This window comes from Phocoena phocoena, chromosome 16 (genome assembly GCF_963924675.1).
Source record: "Phocoena phocoena chromosome 16, mPhoPho1.1, whole genome shotgun sequence".
NCBI classification, from domain to species: domain Eukaryota; kingdom Metazoa; phylum Chordata; class Mammalia; order Artiodactyla; family Phocoenidae; genus Phocoena; species Phocoena phocoena.
Genome location: NC_089234.1, coordinates 34,148,105 through 34,172,385, shown reverse-complemented (window position 1 = coordinate 34,172,385; position 24,281 = coordinate 34,148,105). Strand labels below are relative to the sequence as shown.

Below are 24,281 nucleotides of genomic sequence, written 5' to 3'. Positions count from 1 at the left end.
TTCATAATGGGGCAAATATTTTGGTTCGTATACTGACTGCAATTTCGTGGTAGTAAAAAGTTACAGGTGTTTAGAATAGATGATGTTGGAAAAGCATGTCACACACTCAGTGGGATCTGAAGTTGACCCTGTTTGTTTCTGTTAAATAAATACAGCAACGTGTTGATGGGAAAAAGTGACACTGATGGAACACTGCAAACCAACTATGAACAAGAATGTCAATATAATTCAATCAGAAAAAAACAAATCACAGTAATCCTGAGAAATTCAGTTTGGGACAAAATTGATGTAAGGTAAGTCTGTATTTCTAGCACTGTAAATAAGTAGGGTGTTCTAGAGTTTTCCAGCATTTTACTAGTTTGAATAAAAAACATGTTCAAATTCTATAAAAAGATTAAAACCATGCCTTATATAATCAGCAATTTCACTAATAAAAGAAAATTACATTGCTTTGTTCATTATCTGCCAAATGTAATGTTCTCCATTATTTACATGAAACCATTAAGTAGAAAGCGAAGTTGAGGATCCATTTTTAAAAAGGTATTATCTTTCTACATGTTTTGAAGTCTTTTCTGTCAACCTAGGAGGCTTTTAGAAAAAAGCTAACATATTTTTCTTCTGACAAGTGACTATTTTACAGAATAAGGAAGAAAGTTTCTATAGGAATATCATCCATCATTTTAAGTATTGTTATATAAGGGACATTTCTCTTAGTAATGAAAAGAAAACTTTTAAAATATTAAGAGGCATGTATTTAAAAAATATTCTACATCTATAAGATTTTGTAATTTAATTACTTTGGATTTTTAATATTTCTACATAATGACATTTGACAACTTTTTTTTTTTTTCTGTTTTTCTCTCTAATAGTGAACCAGAAAATATTAAAGTGGCCAAGATTGTTTTCCTAGCCCTTGGAAGACTCAGGAATGCATCCACTTGCACTTTCCCACACGTGAGGAATCTTCAGAGTTTTGCAGCCATGAAGTTAATATGTGGTTTCACAAGGGGAAACAGTGGCAAACCACGCTTGAACTCAGTCATGTTCTGAATCACTTCAGGCTGCAAAGAAAAAAAGTTTTCTCTTAGTGTATTTAGCCTAAAAAGCAGACCGAACAGGACATAAACTTTATTTTTACATAAACACACTAGTTTCTACACTATATATTACATATTATATCTACTGACCTCTCTTCCTGGATCAGTAAGGTCAGAGGGTCTATGCAAACCTATGGTGAATGTCCCCAGTGGGACTCTGGGCCAGAGGGAAGAATCTTGGCTCTCCTCTGGGCACTCGAGGGCAGGCCCACTGAGGGCTCAGGACCGCCGCTTTGGTGGAGTGGTAGAGGCCAGTGCGCCCACCCAGCAAGAGCCTAATTACACTGCCAGCTTCCTCTTCTTGCAAGTAAATGCCAACCTTTCCAGATGATTAAAATGCACAAGCACCATGGAAAAGGCTGGGATAAATGTGGCTGGAGATGATTCATTGCAGAGTAACACAACTGTTCAAGCTAGAGGACAAGGCGGACAAGAGCAAAGGCTGAGTCTCTGCAGCTGAAAAAGGAAAGAATGGCAACCTGGTCTTTAAGGGAGACCTGAAGTAGATGCCCGAATACCTCGTAACCTGAAATCTCTAGGTCTTATGTGTCCTGGTGAACAAGCTCCTTCTAAGTAGGAAGTCCTCTAACAGGGCAAGCTAACATGAAATTTATATTTCTTACTTGTGGCAAGGCTGGTGCTTGTGACAAATTTATATCATTTTGACATGGGAACTCTCCAACCACAGGACCTATAAAAAACAAAAGGTTTAATGCTTTGCACTTACTGATACTTGTACACAAGAGCAAACAAACAAACACAAACCAGACTCAGCTCACTAAAAATCTGCACCAGGTCTCGTTCATGTACCTTTCAGATCCTTTTAGGGTGTGTGCTCCCAAGGCCTTGTTCGCTTGTCCTGCCTCCTATCCAGAGTGTCCCTAATGATGGTTCATGATGTTACTGTGCTTACATAGCCTTGGCCGCAGCTGCCTTAGTGCCCAGCTCTGACCTCACGGGACCCTGAGGCTCTGGCCACCCGGAAGGACCCAGTAAAACAACCTGGAAGGCCGGGGGAGTAAATGGTCATGGGGCAAACCGTCAAAGACAGGAGATGGGAAGGACAGATAAACTGCTCACCCTTCCCCTGCCACATGCAGTTGTTCCATACAGCTTCTTTGGAGATGCCCTACCAGCACCTGGCCTTGTTTTCTTATGGAGCTGTGGCCAGCTCGGCACTGTGTCCTCTGCTGTTGGCTTTCTCCTTCACTGCCTCATTTCCTTTTTCCCCTTATTTTTGCTTTGACAGAGGAGACCCTGTCTCCAGTTAGTTCCCCTTCTGTGCCCCTTTACTTCCTGGTGGTCTGTAAGGGCTGTGGCTATGGCATGATACAGCTATCGCGTGCCTAAAAACACACTTTTGAAAAAGCCAATACTCAATACTTACAAGAATCCATTTCTCTGGCAAGAACATGGACGGATACCTTATGTCTTCTCGGGGCATCCACTGCCAACATTTCCTGAGTGGAAAGAATAGCAAGGTCACCCTTTTGCCCCACTAAGGAACTTAAAATGAGGTGCTCTCTTAAGACCATGAAGAATCAGTTCTCACGCAGTCAGAAACAGTAAAGACGCCTCCCTTTCTTTCCCCTTACCTATAGTATTTCATTTGAACTCCACAAAAATTAGGAGGTAGGCAAGAATTATTCTTAACCCCATTTTACGATGAGAAAAGTGAGTCCAAGGAGATTAAGTGCTCAAGCTCCTACAGCTAGTAGGTACCTGGGCTGGGATTAAAAGCCTAGCCTAGTTCTCATTGGGGTGTGATGCAGGGCTGCACCTACTGATCTGCAGTGTCTGCAGAGACGACGGCCTGAGCTTAGCTAAGGGATGACCACGATGCCTGCCCCCCTAAGGAAAGAAGAAAACTAACATCTCTCGAGTGTCATCTTGTACCAGCCTCTCTCCTATGTTAGCTCACTCGATTCTCTGTAAGCTAAACACCATGATGATTCCTGTTTTAGAGACTCTGACTCTAAAACAAAGAGTCACACAGCTGGAGTCACACAGCTTGGAAGGGATGGTGCCAGAAGTGAGGTTTGCTTGTTCTCTCCATTCCACCACGTTGCTTTGAGGGACTCCCCTTAGTTACTACCAAGAAAGCCAGGAGCGGTATGTTGGCAGAAGGATCCTGTGGGGAAGTGTCTCCTCACCTTTTCCTTGATGCTGCACCTGTATTTGTCTTTTCCAAAGGGAAAACACAAGTTGTGATGCAGCTTCCCCTGATGCCTCAGCCAGCAGCAATGTTTTGTAACCTCAGAGGAAGAGATCATCAGCAAAGCCAGACTGACTCACGGTTATTTACGGAACAGTTATTGCAAGCCTGGCCCTGTGCAGCTGCAGTAGAAGCCCTGCTGAGGTTGCACAGCAAGCTTGCCCACGGCTTTGCCAGCTGGCAGAACAGCCTCTTTCAGGAGCTCAGCCCAGGTCAGCCTCCAGCAACATGCAGTGCCTCATCTGAGAGCATCTTACTGGAGTAAAACGCTTGCTTCCAAAGATCTATTCTTGATCCCTTATCACCCAAACCTTCACTGCCCTCTTAACCTGTATCGGTTACAGCAGAATATCCTGTTCAATTTCCTGACCAACTTTGGATAATCTCCATTTTTCTAAAAACCAACCAACTGCAGAAATTTCTTAGAATTTCTCTATTCTAAGGAACACTAGAGTCCTAAGAGATACTTATAGGTATTCTGTGCAAAAAAAAAGAAAAAAAAGTGTCCATAGTGACAGCAGCTTAGGAAATATTTTGTTAATCAAAACAACAAATGCTGGGCTAAAGAAATCTTAACTATGGGGTTCTTAGAACTTTTCAAAAGCTAACATGCTCTGTGATTCACCAAGAATGAGAATAAAGAGTAATCATTCCTAAACGTACATGGTCATGAAACCCTTTTTTCTAGGTACCCCCTACCAGTATCTTGTACCATGGAACATAGCTAGGGAAAGCCTGTTCTAGATTTAGCGTAAGCTTGGTAATAAATACTCTCATTTTTTCAAGACAAGGAAGTCAGTCTTATAACTGCTATTTTCACAAATTCAATAATCAGGTACCACCTGTAACTTCAAATAAATAACAGAATTTGTGGAAGGAAAGAGAAATCTTCATTTCTTCTGGAAACATCACAGTAAGTCATATTAAGTCATCATTCTTTTTGAACACACATAACTAATAATGTCTTAAAATAAATGTCTTAGGAACCAAAAAGAGCTGGACATGAGCACCCTCTTTTGTAGGCAGTTGAGAACCTCACAAAGTGTAACAGTCTTAAGTAGTAAATCAACACAACTAAAACCCACTGTGTAACACCAAGGAGGAAAACATATTCCGATCTAAAACATTCTGATTAAAATATTTAAAAATCCTAAGATTGAGTATTACTAATAAAGAGATAACGATAGAGACTGTTTAATAAATGCTACTAAGTGCCAATCACTTTACATACCTCATTTCAATGAATACCCCATAATCTCTATTTTGTAAATAAGGAAGCTTAAGTAATTTGGCCAAGGTCACAGAGCTAGCTAGCTGGTGATAGGGCTGAGCCCAGAGTCTGTGCTCAGAGGCCATATGTGCTCCTGCTGCTGCCCCACAGATCACTGAGTGAGGCCAGCAGCTCTGAGCAGGGCTCTGGATGGCTGAACAGCCTGGCAGCGGACACGTGTCCTGGAGCCCTGCTCTCACACCCAACTCTGCCCCTCATGGTCCTACTGCAGCTCTCTCCCCACAGACACAAAGACTACCTGGGGTTGTATTTCAGAACAGAATCTTATTTTATATATTGTTTTATTTAAAAAATATGTATGTGTTGGGAGTTCCCTGGTGGTCCACTGGTTAGGACTCTGTGCTTCCACTGCAGGGATTATGTGTTTGATCCCTGGTCAGGGAGTTAAGATCCCACATGCTGCATGGTGTGGCCAAAAAATAAAAGAAAAAAAATTAAAAAAAAAAAAAGTATGCGCTTTTGTTACATACATACACACACATTTTTTAAAATAGATTTTATTTTCTCAAGCAGTTTGGGTTCACAGCAAAATTGAGTGGAAGGTGCACAGATTTTCCATATACCCACTGCCCCTTCACAGGCCAAGCCTCCCCCTTGTCAAAATATATATATTTTTAAAAGACTATCACTGGGACTTCCCTGGTGGTGCAGTGGTTGGGAGTCCGCCTGCCAGTGCAGGGGACACAGGTTCGAGCCCTGATCTGGGAGGATCCCACATGCCGCGGAGTGGCTAGGCCCGAGAGCCGCAGCTGCTGAGCCTGCGCTCTAGAGCCCTCGCGCTACAACTACTTAATAAGCCCGCAACAGGGGAAGCAGCCACCACAATGAGAGGCCCGTGTACCGCGGCAAGGAGTAGCCCCCGCTTGCCGCAGCTGGGGAGGGCCCTCATGCAGCAGCGAAGACCCAACAGAGCCAAAATTTAAAACTAAATAAATAATATTTTAAAAAAAAAGACTATCACTGCAAAAAAGCACAATTCCTCTACACAATGCAAGGGAGCCATGAGGTAAAGAAAATGGTAAATTGCCCAGCCAGCCATGTCCATAGCCAAAATGGTTCAAATTCCATTGCTGAGAAAGGAACATTCAAAATACTGTCTTTTACTGTCAAATTTTGAACCTAAAATTGCTGCTGTCTCTCTTTTCTTATTGCTAAGGTGTTACTGGCTATATGAATACTTGTTTGCACATACAGAGACCAGAAACCTTGTCATCCTGCAGAGGATCTGGGGGGAGAGTAACTGGTAGGCAGTGCTAAATGACCCTTTTCTTCTATGAAACTATCAGCACCTCCTCCCCAGGGCTATTTCCTTTTCCTCACTCTCCCACACAGCACCAACAGTGGTGAATTCGATCAGATTAGCCTTCACTGTACAATTAATTTCACAAAATCATTCCAATGAGAACTGCAAGCACCACTCCTGTTATGGCAGTTACAACAGATCCCTGAGAAATGACCTTGAAAAGCAGATGACATCCCTCCCAGAGATGTTAGCATGAGGCAGGACCTGAGCTCCCAACGAAAAACCTGGTGTCTGATAAATCAGATATGAACCAGGAGAAGTGGCTAAGGATACTAGATAGGGTATAATTCTAAGGTACTATGGTAATTACGGAGTAGAATTTTGTTCCTTGTCCTAAAAAACAGACATAAAAGTATTTTACACAAATTAGAGGTCCCAATACATTACAAAGAATATATATAGTGCTTTAGGTACAACTCTATTGCAGCATAAATTTTTAATTTCTGCACTTAGCATGGTTACTACACATTATATGCCCACTTAAAATTTTTGCTACCCTTCTATGAATTCTGTTACAGGTGGGGAAAATTTGGATGGTGTAAACCTCTTCAAGCTGTACTGGGAAAACTTTAATGGTGGTGCCTCTCTTTTCTCTTGATGAACTGAACTTTCTCAGTGAGCTCAGGCATTTAAAGCTTACAAATCTGGGACCTCCCCGGTGGCGCAGTGGTTAAGAATCCGCCTGCCAATGCTGGGGACACAGGTTCTAGCCCTGGCCTGGGAAGATCCCACAGGCCACAGAGCAGCTAAGTCCGTGCGCCACAACTACTGAGCCTGCACCCTAGAGCCCACGAGCCACAACTGCTGAGCCTGCGTGCCACAACTACTGGAGTCCGCGCTCTGCAACAAGAGAAGCCACTGCAATGTGAAGCCCGCGCACTGCAGTGAACAGTAGCTCCCCGCTCACCACAACTAGAGAAAGCCTGCGTGCAGCAATGAAGACCCAACACAGCCGAAAATAAATAAATAAATATAATAATTAGTATAAAAAGTCATTCTACTTTAAAAAAAAACTCACAAATCTCCAGTTTGGGATTAGCAGATATAAACTACTATATATAAAATAGACAAACAATAAGACTATATTCAATATCTTATAATAACCTATAATGGAAAAGAATATGAAAAAGAATATATATATATATATAAAATGGAATCACTTTGCTATACACCTGAAACTAACATGACATTGTAAATCAACTATACTTCAATAAACACAATTAAAAAAAACAACTCAGAAGATCTCTGAACACAGTTCAAAGGTGAGTAATCATTTATTTATTTATTTATCTTTTGCCGTACGTGGGCCTCTCACTGTTGTGGCCTCTCCCATTGCAGAGCACAGGCTCTGGACAAGCAGGCTCAGCGGCCATGGCTCATGGGCCTAGCAGCTCCGCGGCATGTGGGACCTTCCCAGACCAGGGCATGAACCTGTGTCCCCTGCATCAGCAGGTGGACTCTCAACCACTGCGCCACCAGGGAAGCCCAGTAATCATTTATTTTTAAAAGGAGCCGTAGTGGCAACTAAATTAGTGAAGATGATTTATAGTTGCCAGAGACTGGAAAATAATCTGATTCCCAAGTTCTATTTGTTTTCTTTGCTCTTTCTTCCCACCAAAAGCTCAGCGATGTTCTTTGTGGGCTGGGGCGAGGAACAGAGAGAAGAAACAGAAGGGTAACCTAAACAGGTGGATCTGGAAGCCAGGAAGGGCCACCACGGTCCTCGGTCCAGAGGGAGAGAAAAACAGTACTGGGTTCAATAGGGACTATCTCTTTTTCCTAACAGTAATATGTGTCAAAAATACTTAAGTCCAGGGCTTCCCTGGTGGCGCAGTGGTTGAGAGTCCGCCTGCCGATGCAGGGGACACGGGTTCATGCCCCAGTCCAGGAGGATCCCACATGCCGCGGAGCGGTTAGGCCCGTGAGCCATGGCCGCTGAGCCTGCGCGTCCGGAGCCTGTGCTCCATGACGGGAGAGGCCACAACAGTGAGAGGCCCGCGTACCACACACACACACAAAAACTACTTAGGTCCATAAAAATGCCTTCATAAATCCGGCCTGAATGGGTACAAAGCAGCAACACACAACACAGTGCATACAATATTTCCTTATCAGTCAAAATCTAAACATGCAAATTGAACCTACCTTATAGAATTTGATAATATCCTCCTTGGTAAGTGTTTTTAAATAGGCAACTTCTGTATTATCTAAAAAAGTAATCAAACAAGAATTTACAATATTTTCATTTTAAGTATCCCAGAACACTACACTAAATGACAATATACTTCACTCCAACACTCTTAAGAATCCATCTTTTTGAGTGATCATCTGCTCCTGCAAGTAGTAAGGGAATAAATTTCAAGTAAAAAGTAAGAGGATATCCTGTCTCTCTAGTTATGAGCTGTTGGGTCTTGGGCTAGTCACTTCAAGTTTTCTGAGCCTGTTTCCTCATCTAGAAATTGGGGATAACAACTACTTAACTGACAATAACACAATACCAGGGGCACAGGGCAAATGCTCAATAAGTGGGAGGTATTGGGTTGCCCAAGAAGTACGCACAGGTTTTTCCGAAACATCTTACGGAAAAACGTGAACGAACTTCTTGGCCAACCTATTAACAGTGAATCCAACTGCTAGAAAAATTACAGGTAAGGAAACACAGGCCCAAAAAATGTTACTTGGCTGAGATCTTTGGCTTGTTGGTGTCACAGTGAGAACACAACCCAACTCTTTCTGACTTCTAGTGTAGCTGAGCGCACTCCATTGTTAATCTGTTCTAAGAAAGGCAAAAGGAAGCTGATAAGCAGGACACTTTGGGGAGCGCAGTCTCCCAAATCTAAAAGCACTAACAAATTTTGGGAGATCCCTAAAGGGAAATGTTTGAACCCCTGTGCCTCCAGGGCAGCACCTGTCTCAAGAGAGTTCAATTTGCACATTTTCCATTTAGAGTTATGAGAAATACCTACATATCTGTGCTCAGAGCCTCAGGGGCGTACTGAATGAACACAAAAAGTGAAATCAGATTTATTATTAGTGCATTATTATGAGATACAGATAGATCCAGCTCTAGTTCAGAGAAGGAAAAAAAAAGCTAAAGTTTCTACTAGGAAATTGTTGTTACATTAAATAAAGATTCTTTATAAGTGGTATGCCTCCACCCCCATCCCAAATCATACTGGAACATCACCTACAAAACAAATACCATTTTGTAGAATGGCATCAATGTCCTCAAATGTTTTACTTGCATGCCATGAATGTCGGGGCCCTCATTTTGCCTTACCTCTGTCAAAATTGTATTGCTGGGAGATGATCTCCCCCCAGTATTTAGCACACTCTGCAGACAGTTTCTTTGGTTTGTCTAGTCGACGAATCGCTAATGCTTGGATGTGTTTTTGGAAGGCCTCTTCTGTCATGTCCTCTATGGACTTTTCCATGGTAATTAAGAAAGCTTCCACTCTGCTTTCTAGGTAGTGAGGTGGCTTTTCCGACTGGATGATGAACCGTAAGCCCTGTATGCCATTGGCTCGGCGTGGCCCACTGAAGACAATATAGCCTGAAACGCAAACACCAGCCAGTCAGGACCTTGGCATTTGAGACGTGGGTCACTCTTAATCTTTCAAAAATTATCCTGTCAGAGCAAATAAAATCGACTTTAGGGCTTTATATTATTCACCTCTGAAGAAATGAGCCATTACAATATCTTCAGTTCCTAAGGACAGGGCAGAAGAGCTCCCTGAAGAATAGTTAGAAATTTGGAGATAAAACCCTTGTTTATCTTTCAGACTCAATATTCCCAGGCTCCTCCCTGTCTGCTAGTTAATCCCCTTCAATCCATGTTAAAGTTATTCTCATCCCTATGAAATGCTGGACTCATTTTCATCCCCTAACCATTGTCCTAGCTCGGCTTCCTTTCACGTCCAAGTTCCTTGTGTGAACTTGCCTCCACTATTGCATTTCTTGCTAGATAACCCATTCCTGGACCAACTCCATTCAGACTGCAAATCTTTAGACCAAGTAACTGAAGGTCATACTTCCACTGTCACCTTGTGAGCTCATACACTACCTACCGTCTACACCTTTCCTAAACAGCGTTCGTGGCTTGCCTTCTCCAGCTGCTCTGCCCCAAACCACACCTCCCTACCTTCAGCATAGCCTTTAGAGTTTGAACACTCTTCGTAGCATTTGCCACACTGTACTACAATGATTCCTTACAGGTCTGCATCCCTGACTAGACTGTGAGCTCCATGAAGGGAAAGACCATCCATAACTTATCCACTTTTTTTTTTTTTTTTTTTGCTGTACGCGGGCCTCTCACTGTCGTGGCCTCTCCCGCTGTGGAGCACAGGCTCCACGGCCATGGCTCACGGGCCCAGCCGCTCCGCAGCATGTGGGATCTTCCCAGACCAGGGCACGAACCCGTGTCCCCTGCATCGGCAGGCGGACTCTCAACCACTGCGCCACCAGGGAAGCCCCTTATCCACTTTTGCTGTCCAGCATCTACCACTGTGGTTATTTAAAAAAAGATTGTAAAAAAATAAAAAATAAATAAATAAAAAAAATAAAAAAAGATTGTTACTTGGGGACACTCGCCCAAATCCTTTTTCATTGGTTATTCAATGTACATTACTGGGGCTTGTTTCTTTCCTTAATTGATCAAAGCTGCCAGGATCTCCAAGGCTTTTAACACTGCCTAGAACTCTGCCGAAACATTTCCTCAACAGACACTTACTGAGTACCTTCTATGTGCCCCAGGCTTGGGAAACAAAGATGAATCAAAGAAAATACCTGCCCCCTCAATGAACCCAAAATTCAGTAAATCTAAGCTTCTGTGGATGGCTTGCTACCCACCTTGTCACCCATAACAGACTTCCCCTAGCATCCCACCCAAAATGACCTTTTTATAGACTCGTATGTAATGTAAACACAGTATCATCTCCTTAAGAACTGCTCTAATGTCCATGCGATGTTCACTGCTTATCTTCTAGAAGTGGATTCCCCACAAACAGGCTTTCACAGTCTTTCTGAGTAGAGCATGCCTGAAGCATCATGCTTGGGGACTGTACATGCAGAGAATGCTCTCGAGAACAATGGCTGTTCCTCAAGGACTGAGGTGTCCTGCCATCCCCTGCTTCCCCCTCACCCAGCTGTTCCTTGGTGCGCAGGGTGTTGAAGCATGGCTCGGAGATGATCTGACAGAAGAGCTCCAGAAACATGTTCTCCGAGGTGCTCTGCATGTCTGTTTGGTAGTATATCTCGATGCCACAGTTATTGTGAACTTCATTCCTCTGCTGATAGACAAACCATCCTCCTAGGAAGTTTCAAGAAGACAGCAACACGTTCAAAAATTTATTTAGGGTTTAATAAAGTTACTGTTTTGTTTGGCTGTTATGAAGTTGTTCAGTTCGGTTGGTGTCTTTTGGCAGTTCCAAACTATTACAGTTAATTCATTAAGAATGTGAAACTCAACTTACCCAAGGGAATCCTAATACAGTGATCTGTACTTGGTAGGCCCTCTATAAATACTCACTGACTTTAAAGGGCAAAACACTTATAAAAAACCCATTTTATGACTAAGTATTGATGCTAAATGAGATCCATAGTTAATGAAATCTACAATGTAGTGTACATACTAGATTAGAACTAGCTAATATCTATAAGAACTTCAACAGAAATACTACCTATGTTTTAATAACCATACAAAACAATTTTTAAATGACTAGTTGTGCCATTATCTACTTAGCATTCTATTCCTAATATTGTTTACCAACACCCACACTGAAGGTCAATTCACAAATTTACACAAATGTGCACAATGCTCAGAGATGACTTAGCCTAACACCTTACTTTAGAGATGAGGAGACTAAGACCCTGAGAAGCGGGGTGACTTGTCCAAGGACACAAAGTTGGATGGTGGAGAGCTAAGACAAAAACTCAGGTACGCTGATCAAGTACTCATCAAAGTTATAAACAGATGGCCATGCTTTATGATCTGACAACTATTTCATGAGCAGTAAGTGTGACTGAGCAAATACACCGTGTTTAGTCATTGCCTGATGACCATGTGCTATGGTTGTTGAATGGCAGTGTGTTCGTTCATTCAGTCATCTGTTCTTTCAGCTGTACCGAGCAGCTTGTGGGGTATTAGTTTCCCAACCAGTAATCGAACCAGGGCCCTAGGCAGTGAAAGTGCAGAGTTCTAACCACTGGACCACCAGGGAATTCCCTTGAATGGCAGTTCCTGAGTCTCCCTCTCTGCCATGCTGCGGTGACTGAGGAACAAGCTAAGTGAAGTTTGAAAGTAACCATTACCAGGTCTGTAATGACTGGCCATGCAGAATAGCAGTGCTGTGCTCAAAGTGTCTTTGAGCATTCAACAGAGAGATCCTGAGGTAATGCTTTAGTAGCTACTCAAGTGAGCCAGACACAGACTCCAGCCTTAAGAAATGTATAGCCTAACGGGGGAGATGGAGATGCACTTCAATCCCAATACAAGAGAAGAAGTGCTGAGTAGGTTAAACAAGGAAAGGTTCAGAAAACCTGTGCTGGGGGTTCAGAAGAGGAAGTGATTACTTTTAGAAAAAGTTCAAAGAAAAAAATCAATGCTTCTCATCCCTGGTCTAACATACTTCCCACCATACAGTTCTGAACAATATTGAAAATAATGCTTAATGAGTTCTTAATGAGTGGTTTCAAAGGAAACCCCTGTTAATGTAAAAGTAACCCAACATTGCAAACTCCAATATATTATTATCAATTCTTTATATTAATTCCTTATCAAATATGCATGCAATGAATACATGGTGTTATCTGCACCTGTGAGTCTTCTGCCAAAGACTCCTATGCACTCCTAATTCTAATTTACATTTTTTATAAATAAATTTTATTTCATGCTTCACAATCAACATTTCTTTAGTTTTGTGATTTTTTCCTAACTCTTCTATACTCAATTACCAGTCAATTCCAGTATCATTCTCTTCAAAATAATTGCCTACCTCCAATTTTACCTCTTTGGCACTCCTACAGATAATTTTCCTGCAGAATTATCTACCTCTAGCTATAAATAGTAGAGGATCCCAGTAGATCTTTACCATAAAACTATATATTATCATCCAAGTGACTTCAACTCATCTGTAATCACACACAATATTATGTCAAAGTAGTCCATTACCAAAGATATAACATTTCCACTTACTGTCAGGGAGCTGAACTTCTCTATACCGAACCAGCTGACTTGGAAGGAGAGGTTTTGTATGAGCATGTTCAATAAGGGTGTCTTCAACCATCTGCATAATTCCTAATGCAGCCTGTGGAAGAAGATAGGTCACAGCACATTACAAATCACAAACGTATCCTGATTAGATAGCAGCCCATGCAACATGAAACAACATGCTTGTGAAACAAACTAACCTAGTTTATCATAAAAGTGGATTTTTAAACCTTAAATACATTTGATCCTGTTCAAATGGATAAAAACTGAACTCATCAATTTGCAATAGAGTCAGTATGGTAGTAGTGAAGAGAAACAGAGACCCAGACAATCATCAGCACTGATCTCGATTCTGGGGAAAAGGCACTGCCAAAGCTGGAGAGGTATTGATGATGGAAAGGTGGTCCCACGTCAATGACCCACACCAGACAACTGGGGCTATAAGCAAAGCAAAGGAGGTAAGCATGAGGCTTTATTCTGAATAAAACTGACCTGGGGAAGAATACTGTCTTAGCCACTTATTAGCACCTGACCTTGGCATATTGTTTTGGAGGCAATATAACAGAGTGGTAGAGAGTGTGGGCTTTTAAGACAGACTACCAAGGGAATCTGGAATGCTTTCCACGTGCTAAACACTTAAGAATATACTATTTAATTTAATCCTTATAAGTAATTTTACCGATAAGGAAATTGAGCATAGAGAGATTAAGACGTTTTCAGAAGATTACATAACTTGTAAGCGGAGGAGTCAAGGTTTGAATCCAGCCTGATTCTACACCATGTGCTCTCATCCACTACACAGTCCTGCTGTCCTACAGAGTAGGGATAATTATTCCCATTTCCGTCAATGATTGCACGAGGCAGGCAAAAACAGAGGAGACAGCTGTGAAAGTAGGTCCACAGTTAACCATGATCATTCTGCTCCCCCTATACCCTCCCCTACCTTCCTGCACAGGGCGGGGAAGCCTGAGTCAACACTAATGTGCTTATACAGCCACACTGTGCTGGTTAGTTAGTAATCTTAGACCAACTAGGGTAAAATTTTCTCTTGCACTGATGCATAAAAGATTGTTGCTAAAACCTCAGTCCCGCACCTGCTTTGTTATGTTTCCATGGAGAAGGGCTTCAATGTGCAGCCGTGACAGGAGCTGAGGTATGAAGGCCTTAAGGCGAGGAAGGGTAACATCTGTAAACAAGAGTAAGAAATAGTAAGCTCTACCTATAAGGTTTTCTAAAAAAAAAAACCTCTGAGATAATTTGAGATTTACAGAAGAGTTGCAAAAATATTACAGGGAGCTCCCATATACCCTTCACCCAGTTTTCTCTTACGTTAACATCTGTAACAACCATAGAATGATGATCAAAACTAAGAAGTTAACACTGGGACAATACTATTAACTAAAATACAGACTTTATTTGGATTTCAGGCTTTCCACTAATATCCCTTTCCTGTTCCAGGATCTAATCCACAATCCCACCTTGCATTTAGTTGTCATGTGTCCTTAGTTTCCTCCAATCTGTAACAGTTCCTTGGTCTTTCCTTGCCTTTCATGACCTTAAGTTTTTGTTTTTTTTTCCAGTATGTGGACCTCTCACTGTTGTGGCCTCTCCTGTTGCGGAGCACAGGCTCCGGACGCGCAGGCTCAGCGGCCACGGCTCATGGACCCAGCCGCTCCACGGCATGTGGGATCTTCCCGGACAGGGGCACGAACCCGCGTCCCCTGCATTGGCAGGCGGACTCTCAAGCACTGCGCCACCAGGGAAGCTCTGACCTTAAGAGTTTTAAGCAGTACTGCTCAGTTATTTTATAGAATGCCCTTTATTTGGGCTTGTCTAGTGTTTTCTCGTGCTTAAATTGAGCTTCTGTATTCTTAGAAAGAATACCCCAGAGGTAACATGTCTTCCTCAGGGCATCGCATCGGGGGCACATGATGCTGTTACGCTGTAATACTGGTGATGTAAACACTGACCACGTGGCTACAGTGCTGTCTGCCAGCGGACTGTTTTAATCTTTTGGTTATAATTAAGTAACTCATGTAATGCTCTACAAGCAATTAGGAAAAGCCACCTCACCAATGCCTTCTTTTCCCATTATAATTTTTAAATATTTACTTTGGAGGAAATACTTTGAGACCACACAAATATTTTGTCCTTACTTAACTTTTACCCACTAATTTAGCATCCAATGGTGGATACTGCCTGTATCAATTATTATTATGGAATCCTAATAGTGTATTTTCTGTTCTTCTCATTACTTTTACATGTACTGATTTAATTCTTCAGTAAAGAAGAGTTGTCCCTTCTCCATTAGGACGCCATACTAAAAAATGCTACAATGGATGCTAAAATTAGTGAATAAAATTTAAAGAGAGACATAGGAAGGGAATTAACAAGTGCTTACTATGCATCAGGCATTTTATAGATGTTATCTTATAAACTATAAATTATGCCTTATTATCCCCATTTTAAAGGTGAGAAAACTGAAGTTAAGAAAATTTAAGTTTCTTGTCCAAAGTCATCAAGCTAGTAAGTGGCAGAGCTGCATCTGAATCTTAGTCTAATTCCAAAATGCATACCCATCCCACTCCACTGCACTGCCCTAGAAGTCCCCTTCACTAGACCCCTCAGCCCTCTCTGCAAACTTCTATAACAATACTCAGTCTCTTTGCCTCTACAAAAAACAATCTGTTTTACATTTACGCTTTGCCACTAGACTGGAGCTCCTTGATCCAAGAAACCCCACCTAGTTGATCATTTTTTAATCTCAAGCACCTGCAGTCTGGCGCCTGGTGCATAGCAGGCAGTCAGTAAATGCGGTTGGACCACACTGAATTCTGAGGTTCTTGCTACCCTGGCACCTGGATAGCTGACAGACGTAGAGTCACAGGGGAGCCAGCCTCTCATATTGAGTTGTCTCCAGATTAAGCCATGTTGGCATTACCGGATTATTGATGAATATATATATCAAAACAGAATGATTATTAGAGCAGAAAATTTCAACCGAAGAAGTGCTGACTTTCTCTTTATAAAACACATTTTAGGAAGGCATCACACGCCTATGTGAAACTTTAGAACTAATTCTGCTTACAATTCATATACCATCTGACCCAGAATCTAACAAAGGGGGTGGGAATCCCCAAATCTCTGCTTTTGGATCATGCTGAATGCAGGTTCGGTCTCTTGAAAATGTATTTGAAATCAATTATGTGGTATTTTTTTAAAAAGGTAAAATTCCTGCTTGTTACAACCGGATGTGACTCATAATCATTTTGCAAAGAAAAGTGTATTAACTGTCCAGATTAAAAACGTATCTGTTCTAGTTAATGAATTTTATAATCTATATGCCTACTCAACCAATAAAATAATGACCTTCAATACTTTGCTCTTGATTTGTCACTAAAGTCATCAAAGGCGCAGTGATACATAATAAGAAAGGACTTGTCATTAAAGATCATTAAAGGGCTTCCCTGGTGGCGCAGTGGTTGAAAGTCCGCCTGCTGATGCAGGGGACACGGGTTTGTGCCCCGGTCCGGGAGGATCCCACATGCCGCGGAGCGGCTGGGCCCGTGAGCCATGGCCGCTGAGCCTGCACGTCCGGAGCCTGTGCTCCGCAATGGGAGAGGCCGCAACGGTAAGAGGCCCGCGTACCGCAAAAAAACAAAAACAAAAACAACAACAAACATGCCTAAGCATTCTTTCTGTGTGATAAGACTTTCAAGCTCAGCCCTTTTTTCCTTTTCTGAAAACTTCAATATTAACAAGGTAAGTGCTTGGGTCAAAACACTGTCATCTGCAGAAATCTATTAACAGTAATAACTGACTGTTGTGGGTCCAGGTTGAAAACAGCAAATGTGGTTAAACTGCCTGAATACAAAAGCCACTTCAAAGGCCACCACTGCTTTTCTAAAAACAAAAACAAAACAAAAACAAAAAAACCCAAAAAACAGTATGCCCAGCTGGCTTTAATGGAACTACAAGTTATTAGAAAGCATAAATACTAGGTAATAGGATAAAACCAAAATGATTTTAGAAAAGAATGAAGAAAGCATTACGCTATAAGTAGAAAGAGTCTCACCATCCAGGGCTTCTTTCAATTCATCTTTAGTCCAGGCCACTTCAGTCATCAGCAAGCGGAGGTAGTACATGGCATGCTGGTGAGGCTGTTCAGCTCGGAAATTGTTAAGAGATCGCATATACTAGTGAAGGGAGACGTGGGTTTGTTAATTTTATCGACCTTTTTAAAATCATTTCAAAAGGTCAGCTATAATCAAACTTCATTTTGCATAAATGATGTGTTAAATGGGATGCAGAGATATCTGCTTCATCTTCCTTTTCGAAGTTATGTAATTTAGAATGGGACTTACTCCTCTCTCCCTTTGATACTTAAACTAAAGAGCATGCTTTTTCTTTTTTCTTTCTTTTTTTTTTGAAGTCTTATTTTTTTAAAGTAATTTTTTTGGTTTTTGTCCCCATAATTAAGAAATGTAAAGTTAAAGTTAAGAAATGTAAAATTCTGAGAACAGAACTTCAATTAAATTCAATTAAAATATATGTTCCTTATAACACCCGAAATAGTATCAAGAGTGAGGTGTGTACACGGAGTCTTAAAAATGATTGCGGACTTCCCTGGTGGCGCAGTGGTTAAGAATCCGCCTGCCAATGCCGGGGACACGGGTTCGAGCCCTGGTCCGGGAAGATCCCACATGCTGTGGAGCAACCACGCCCGTGCACCACAACTACTGAGCCTGCGCTCTAGAGCCCATGAGCCACAACTACTGAGCCCACGTGCCACAACTACTGAAGCCCACGTGCCTAGAGCCCATGCTCTGCAACAAGAGAAGCTACCACAATGAGAAGCCCGCACACCTCAACGAAGAATAGCCCCCGTTCACCGCAACTAGAGAAAAACCCGCGTGCAACAATGAAGACCCAACGCAGCCAAAAATAAATAAATAAATAAATAAATAAATAAATAAAAATGATTGCATGTTGTACTTTCAAAAGGTTTTTTTTTTTTTTTTGGCCATACTGCAAGGCATGAAGGATCTTACTTCCCTGACCAGGGATCAAACCTGTGCCCTCTGCAGTGGAAGCTTGGAGTCTTAACCACTGGACCACCAGAGAAGTCTTGAGCATAATTTTTCTTTGTCCAGGCTGCTGCTTTACCCCCAGCATCTGACATGTACTCTAAGTACCTTCACTACAGGATCTCTTTCATCTCTCAGAAAGTTATCCCCAGTTTTCAAGGCCTCCATCTCTTGGCATCCTTTAATTCTTCACCATAAGGTCATCCCAAAAGTCTCTCTAAGCAAGCAACATGGATATGTATATATAAAAAATATTGAATCTTAATTTGAAAACTGATGACAATTTCTTTGGGTGTACAATGAAGGTCATAGTTTGGCTTTTAAAGTAGCTATCCATCCCATATTTCCATTACTGGACCAACCATGAGTTGAATTTAAGTGGAAGACACATCAAGCCTAAATAGTCTCCCCTAATGTGACAAGGCTGTCATGGAAGGCTGAGGTCCCTCCTGCAGAATAGAGTGTTCTTCTTTTTTTTTCTTCCCTTTTTATTTATTTGTTTGTTTATTTAATTTTTGGCTGTGTTGGGTCTTCATTGCTGCACGTGGGCTTTCTCTAGTTGCAGCCAGTGAGGGCTACTCTTCGTTGCAGTTCACAGGCTTTTCACTGTGGTGGCTTCTCTTGTTGCAGAGCACAGGAGCTAGGCACGTGGGCTTCAGTGGTTGTGGCTCATGGGCTCTAGAGTGCAGGCTCAGTAGTTGTGGTGCATAGGCTTAGTTGCTCTGCGCCATGTGGGATCTTCCCAGACCTGCGCTCGAACCTGTGTCCCCTGCACTGGCAGGTGGATTCTTAACCACTGAGCCACCAGGGAAGCCCTAGAGTGTTCTTCTTAAATGGAGGTTGGATGAAACCTTCAAGGAGTCCCTGAAAGCCACTAGGTCTACCTCAGGCTCCTCTCTGAAAGTCAGTGCTATCCTAGCTCTTAGGGCCTACAGAGAAGGGGGGCCAGGTGTCCACCAGAGTCTCCCAGGCTTTCCTGGGAGATTTCCTATAGGATTCAGCAAAGATAGGATAAAGTGACTGCCACAGGGTTATGAATGCTTCTTTTCCTCCTTGCCTCTTTTTCAAAAATGTTCATAATGTGGCAATATCACCTTATGAATAAAAAAACTATAAAAATAAGTTGAGAAAACTTACTGCCTCTTTGATAATTTCAAATCTTTTTTCATCAATCTCAAAGGTAGCCATTTTTTCAATGATCTTCTTTAGCAAAATTGGCTGCTTGTCATTATAACCTTTCACCGAGAGCTACGGAAAGAGTTCAGGATATTAAAAGTCTAAAATTAACATGAAACAACTTCAACTTGACTTTAAAACATGTAGAAAATCCCCAAACCAGGTGTATCAAAATAAAAATAAAACAAGAAATTAAATGAATTTCATTTCTCATAAATATAGTTCGACACTTAGGAAGATAACATTGACCATCTTTATTTACTAATATCCAAAAGCATATGCTTTTCCTAAACAAAAACAATAGCAGGAAAACTTACCTGGTGCCAAACTACGGCAGGACACACTATGTATCATCAAAATTCAAGTTCTCATTAAGTCAAAATTAACTATAGAATGTGTTTTGAATTTAACCTTCAAAAAGAATTTCTAAAGAATGGCAGGCTTAAGATTTTTATAGTTGTGTTAAGAAGGTAAAAATCATAGGGGAGGGTTACCTAGCAAACTACTGGATATGTCCCCAAATTGTTTATATTTAAATATTCTTAAAAATCATCTTTTAAGAAATCAGGAAGCCCCAATTTTTTATTATATGGCATTTTGCCACTTTTCTTGTCCAATGTTGCCCAATAATGGTCCATAGGTCTCACTACTTGCTTGTTTGATGAGTTCTGCTGATGTACCAAAAGCCAGTGGCAAAACAGATGTGAAGTAAGGATACACTGTATGTACTGTCTGGATTTTGCCTTAGGACAATTTACTTTAATAGTTTCTGAAAGCATAACGTTTTGAAAAGCAGGGGAAGCCTATTATCACACTTCCTACTATCATATTGCCACATGGTGGCACCCACAGAGGTTAGAGGATACACTGGAACTAGAATATCTCTGGACGCCTCTACCTTATGAAAATTGATAGGCAAGGGGCTTCCCTGGTGGCACAGTGGTTGAGAGTCCGCCTGCCGATGCAGGGGACACGGGTTCGTGCCCCAGTCTGGGAAGATCCCACACGCCACGGAGTGGCTGGGCCCGTGAGCCATGGCCGCTGAGCCTGCGCGTCCGGAGCCTGTGCTCCACAACGGGAGAGGCCACAACAGTGAGAGGCCCGCGTACCGCAAAAAAAAAAAAAAGAAAAAGAAAATTGATAGGCAAGTATCTCAGCAGGAGTGAAGGTCACTGCCCATGGAAAGCACATCATGTACCGTGGGAACTAGACTGACAACTAGCAGGAAGCCCATTCTGTCACAAATTTAAAATTATTTATTTTAATGGTGATATGCTACTAAAACTCAACAGCAAAAAATAAACCATGGATTATTACTTTTCTATTTGGATTTTATTTTGACCTCTGAGCTTCAAATTTCCCTGGACTCTGAGAATGGTTAGGTTATATATATACTTATACATTAAACAAAAACTACCAGAAAAGTTACTTGTATGAAGAAAAAAAGTCACTGCAAAATAAATAAAATTTAAAAACCCTAAAACCTTTTGTATAGAATTAGAAAGAGTACACAGTGCATGCTCTCATTTTAGTTGTTACGAAAACATACAACATATTTTTAAGAAAAGTGAAGGTGAATGTGTGCTAGAAGAGGGACGTTAATTTGGAAATGAGATATAAGTTTGGAAACATAACAGAAACGGTTTCAAGAGAAAGGATCTAGTTATTTCTTGGGATGCATTTAATAATGTTTATCTTAAAACACACTTAAAAGTAGTTAATGATACATGCTACAAAATAAATTAAATGAAACTGTCAGTCGTATTTGAACACAGGAACTTTCTACTACTGTCAGCAGAAATAAAGAAGCTCATAATATAAGTAAAATTCAGCACCACAACAGTCACTATGGGTATCTTTCACTTACAGATGTTAATATATTCAAATACATGGAAAGAACAACATGCTTTCAGGATTAATACGTTAAACATTTCAAGCAGAGGAACATGCAAATAAACGTAGCATAAATACATGTTCACAAGATGCACTAAACTCTACTAAATCATTTGTTAGTGGAACTAAGACTAACTTGAGTTCTTCAATCATTAAAAAGGTGCAAGGAAAAAACCATCAATCTTCTTGTTTTAAAATGCAGAAGTTAATAGTTTTCCCAAGCTCAACATAAGCTTAAACGGTGTGACGCCTTTTCTTTCGTTTTCATTTTACTTACAAGTATTGCATTCATTCCTGATGCAATGCCATAGCTCAAACCTGAGAGGCGTGCTGCATATGTATACTCTTTTAAATCATCCTTCAATAACCTGATAAACAGGTATGTCATGTTGCAATGGAGAGGATCAGCATAAATGTAGCGACTAACAAAAAGAAAAACAAAAGAAATGCTTTGATACCTCAAGCAGTGGCATGGTAATGAAGAAACATGACCGAAGAGTATGAATATGCAGCCTCACAATCTGAATTTCTAGGGAAATAGTATAGGCCAACCTTTTGTTTTACAACGGCAGGAAGACTTCATTCTCTGTTGTCAAAGACCAAGACTTCAGGTACAGAATGGGAGAGATCTAAACCTAAATCAGGGTCCAATTTTGTTTTGAGGAGAAAAATATGACAGTCTGATGAAAGATGTTTAAAAAAAAAAAGAAATCAAGGAAAATTTGCATAATATGAATGGTATATCGCTGAATACTTAACAGTAAGAGCTAACTTAAAAATTCAATGATGCGAAAATATGATTAGTCACAAAAAAAAGAAATTAAACTCACACCCTCAATCAAAAATGCTTCCAGCAAATCAATATAAAAAATGTTGATGAGTGGAAGGCTCTAAGACGTGGGTACTTACATACATCCCATAGATGGTATTTTGGAGGTCATAGCTCAAGCCTGCTAGCTCTGCTGCATATGCATACTCGTTGAGTGAGTCTTTGAGGAGCTCAAGGTACAAATAGGCCATGTTACAGTGCAAGGGGTCCACATAAGCAAATGGGCTGGAAGAAAATGTTGACAGTAAAATAGCTGATTTATTACTTCCCAATGTGATATGGCCTTTCGAGATGGATCGAGGAACTGAACAGGGGTTAAAATAACTTCCTGAAGATACACTTTGAATACACATGAATTCTCATGAGGAAAAAAAACAAGATGTTTATAAAAGAAGCTTGAAATATGCTATGTGTGCTGGTAGTGGTGAAGAGGGAGAAGGAATTGCTTACCCCAGATGGCGTGGTAGAACTGACAAGTTAGAAACACTGCGTAGGTAAGGAGGAACAGGCCAAAACGCATGCCTACATTTAGGCTAATAGGAGAAGGCGTGGCTGACAGAGCTGATAACAGCATGTGTGTGTCCTCTTTCTCCCTCTAAGCAAGCCATACCCTTGGTGGGCAGGAGGATGAGATTGAGAAGTTTGTGTGCTATGATTATATAAACTTAAAAGGGAAAAACTGAGACTTGAAAGAGAAAAATTAAGACCTGTGAAAATGTTAGCTTATCTCTTGAGTTTCCTCCCAAACCAAGAGACTGGAACACTGTCAGTAAAGTAATTGATAATATCCATCATACAACTACAGCCAGAACTAGGAAAAAATATTAAAACAGGAAAATTTTTAAGTGAGAAAGAGCAACAAAAGAGAGGAAATAATTACAGAGTGCAAGAGCTAAATAGGACCACAGAGATGACCTAACTTAAATCTTCGTTTCCCAAATAAGAAGCATCTCTTTCCTCATGTCACCTGGGCTAGTAGCAGCAGAGTTAGGATTCAGATTTAAGTCAAATGACCTATTCATTTGACTATGTGACACTGCTTACCTTTATGGGAAGCAAGTAAAAGATTCCTTCATTCAACAAATATGTACTACATTCTCACTATAGTGCTAGGCACTTCTCTAGGTACTGGGAATAAAGAAGGAACAAATCAGGCAGAGTCCCTGACTTCACAGAGTTTAGAGCCTAGTTGGAAGAGACAAATAATAAATTTAAATATGATACATCAGGTGGTGATAGTGTTATGGAGAAAAATTATGCAGGGTCAGAGGAACAGGAGTGATGGGTAGTGGGACAGGAAGATTGCTAATTTACATAAAATTATTATTAATAAATTAAATTGTTATCATTAAAATTATTATTAATTATTAATCAAGGCCACTCTGAAAGGTGACATCTGGGTCCAGACCTGAAGGAAGCAAAGAAGCAAGCCCTGGGGATATCTGGGTGGAGAACTTTCCAGGCTGAGGAAACAACCAGTACAAAGGACCTGAGGTAGCCTCGTGGCTTGGTTTGTTTGGCAGCAAATTAAAAATTTCACTCTATCTATAGCACAGTAAATATAACCAATGCACTGACATCAGAGCCAGAAATTTTATCAAAAACTGATAATTAAGTAAAAATAGGGGTAAAATGCTTAACTACAGAGAATTGAAATCAAAGAGAAAATTCTAAAGCTATACATTCTCCACCTGGCAAATCTAAATAACACTCTCATTTAATTTTTTAAGTATTATACATGATGACAGACTTCCTTCTTTAGTCAAATAGAAGGAAGCAGTTCAGAAACTTACTAGCACAGCTCACAAAAGCATCAAAACAAAAGAGAGTCCTTGAAAGGGTTCATCCCCACAGGCACCCTTAGGTGGAAGTGAAAAGCTAGAAAAAAACAAATCTGGGAGTTCAAAGTCATGTGGATCAAGCTCAGAACGCAATTCCAAGAAGTGTCCTAAAATGCTGCATCCACAGCAGCTATGCTGGTGAACTGGAGAGGGTCCTAAACTAACTTTTAAATGAGAACCTGATTCAAGTGGAATTCTTAAATCCTGGTTCACTTGTTAACTTAAAACATATTATTTTGTAACCAGATGTTATATGCTTAAACATGGATCACAGAGTTTTAAAAACTGTACATATGCATAATATTATCCTATTTCTGAAAAGATTAAAAGGATAAACAGAAA

General features: G+C 40.9%; 1 protein-coding gene across 3 annotated transcripts in view; it reads right to left on the bottom strand.

Annotated features, from left to right (window-relative positions):
• Positions 1-837: 837 nt before the first annotated feature.
• Positions 838-24,281, bottom strand: part of IDE (insulin degrading enzyme) — a 109,100-nt gene continuing 85,656 nt past the window's right edge. For 2 of the 3 annotated variants that reach the window (XM_065894840.1, XM_065894842.1), the window contains exons 15-25: positions 22,179-22,323; positions 19,338-19,448; positions 17,189-17,309; positions 14,208-14,299; positions 13,099-13,210; positions 11,047-11,214; positions 9,187-9,459; positions 8,052-8,113; positions 2,485-2,557; positions 1,721-1,788; positions 838-1,061 (exon numbers count right to left, since the gene is read on the bottom strand). In XM_065894840.1, coding sequence (XP_065750912.1) covers positions 966-1,061; positions 1,721-1,788; positions 2,485-2,557; positions 8,052-8,113; positions 9,187-9,459; positions 11,047-11,214; positions 13,099-13,210; positions 14,208-14,299; positions 17,189-17,309; positions 19,338-19,448; positions 22,179-22,323 — 1,321 coding nt within the window. In that variant the 3' untranslated portion in view covers positions 838-965. Of the gene's footprint in view, positions 1,062-1,720; positions 1,789-2,484; positions 2,558-8,051; positions 8,114-9,186; positions 9,460-11,046; positions 11,215-13,098; positions 13,211-14,207; positions 14,300-17,188; positions 17,310-19,337; positions 19,449-21,546; positions 21,692-22,178; positions 22,324-24,281 lie in introns of all 3 variants that reach the window. The other variant, XM_065894841.1, reaches the window with a different exon arrangement.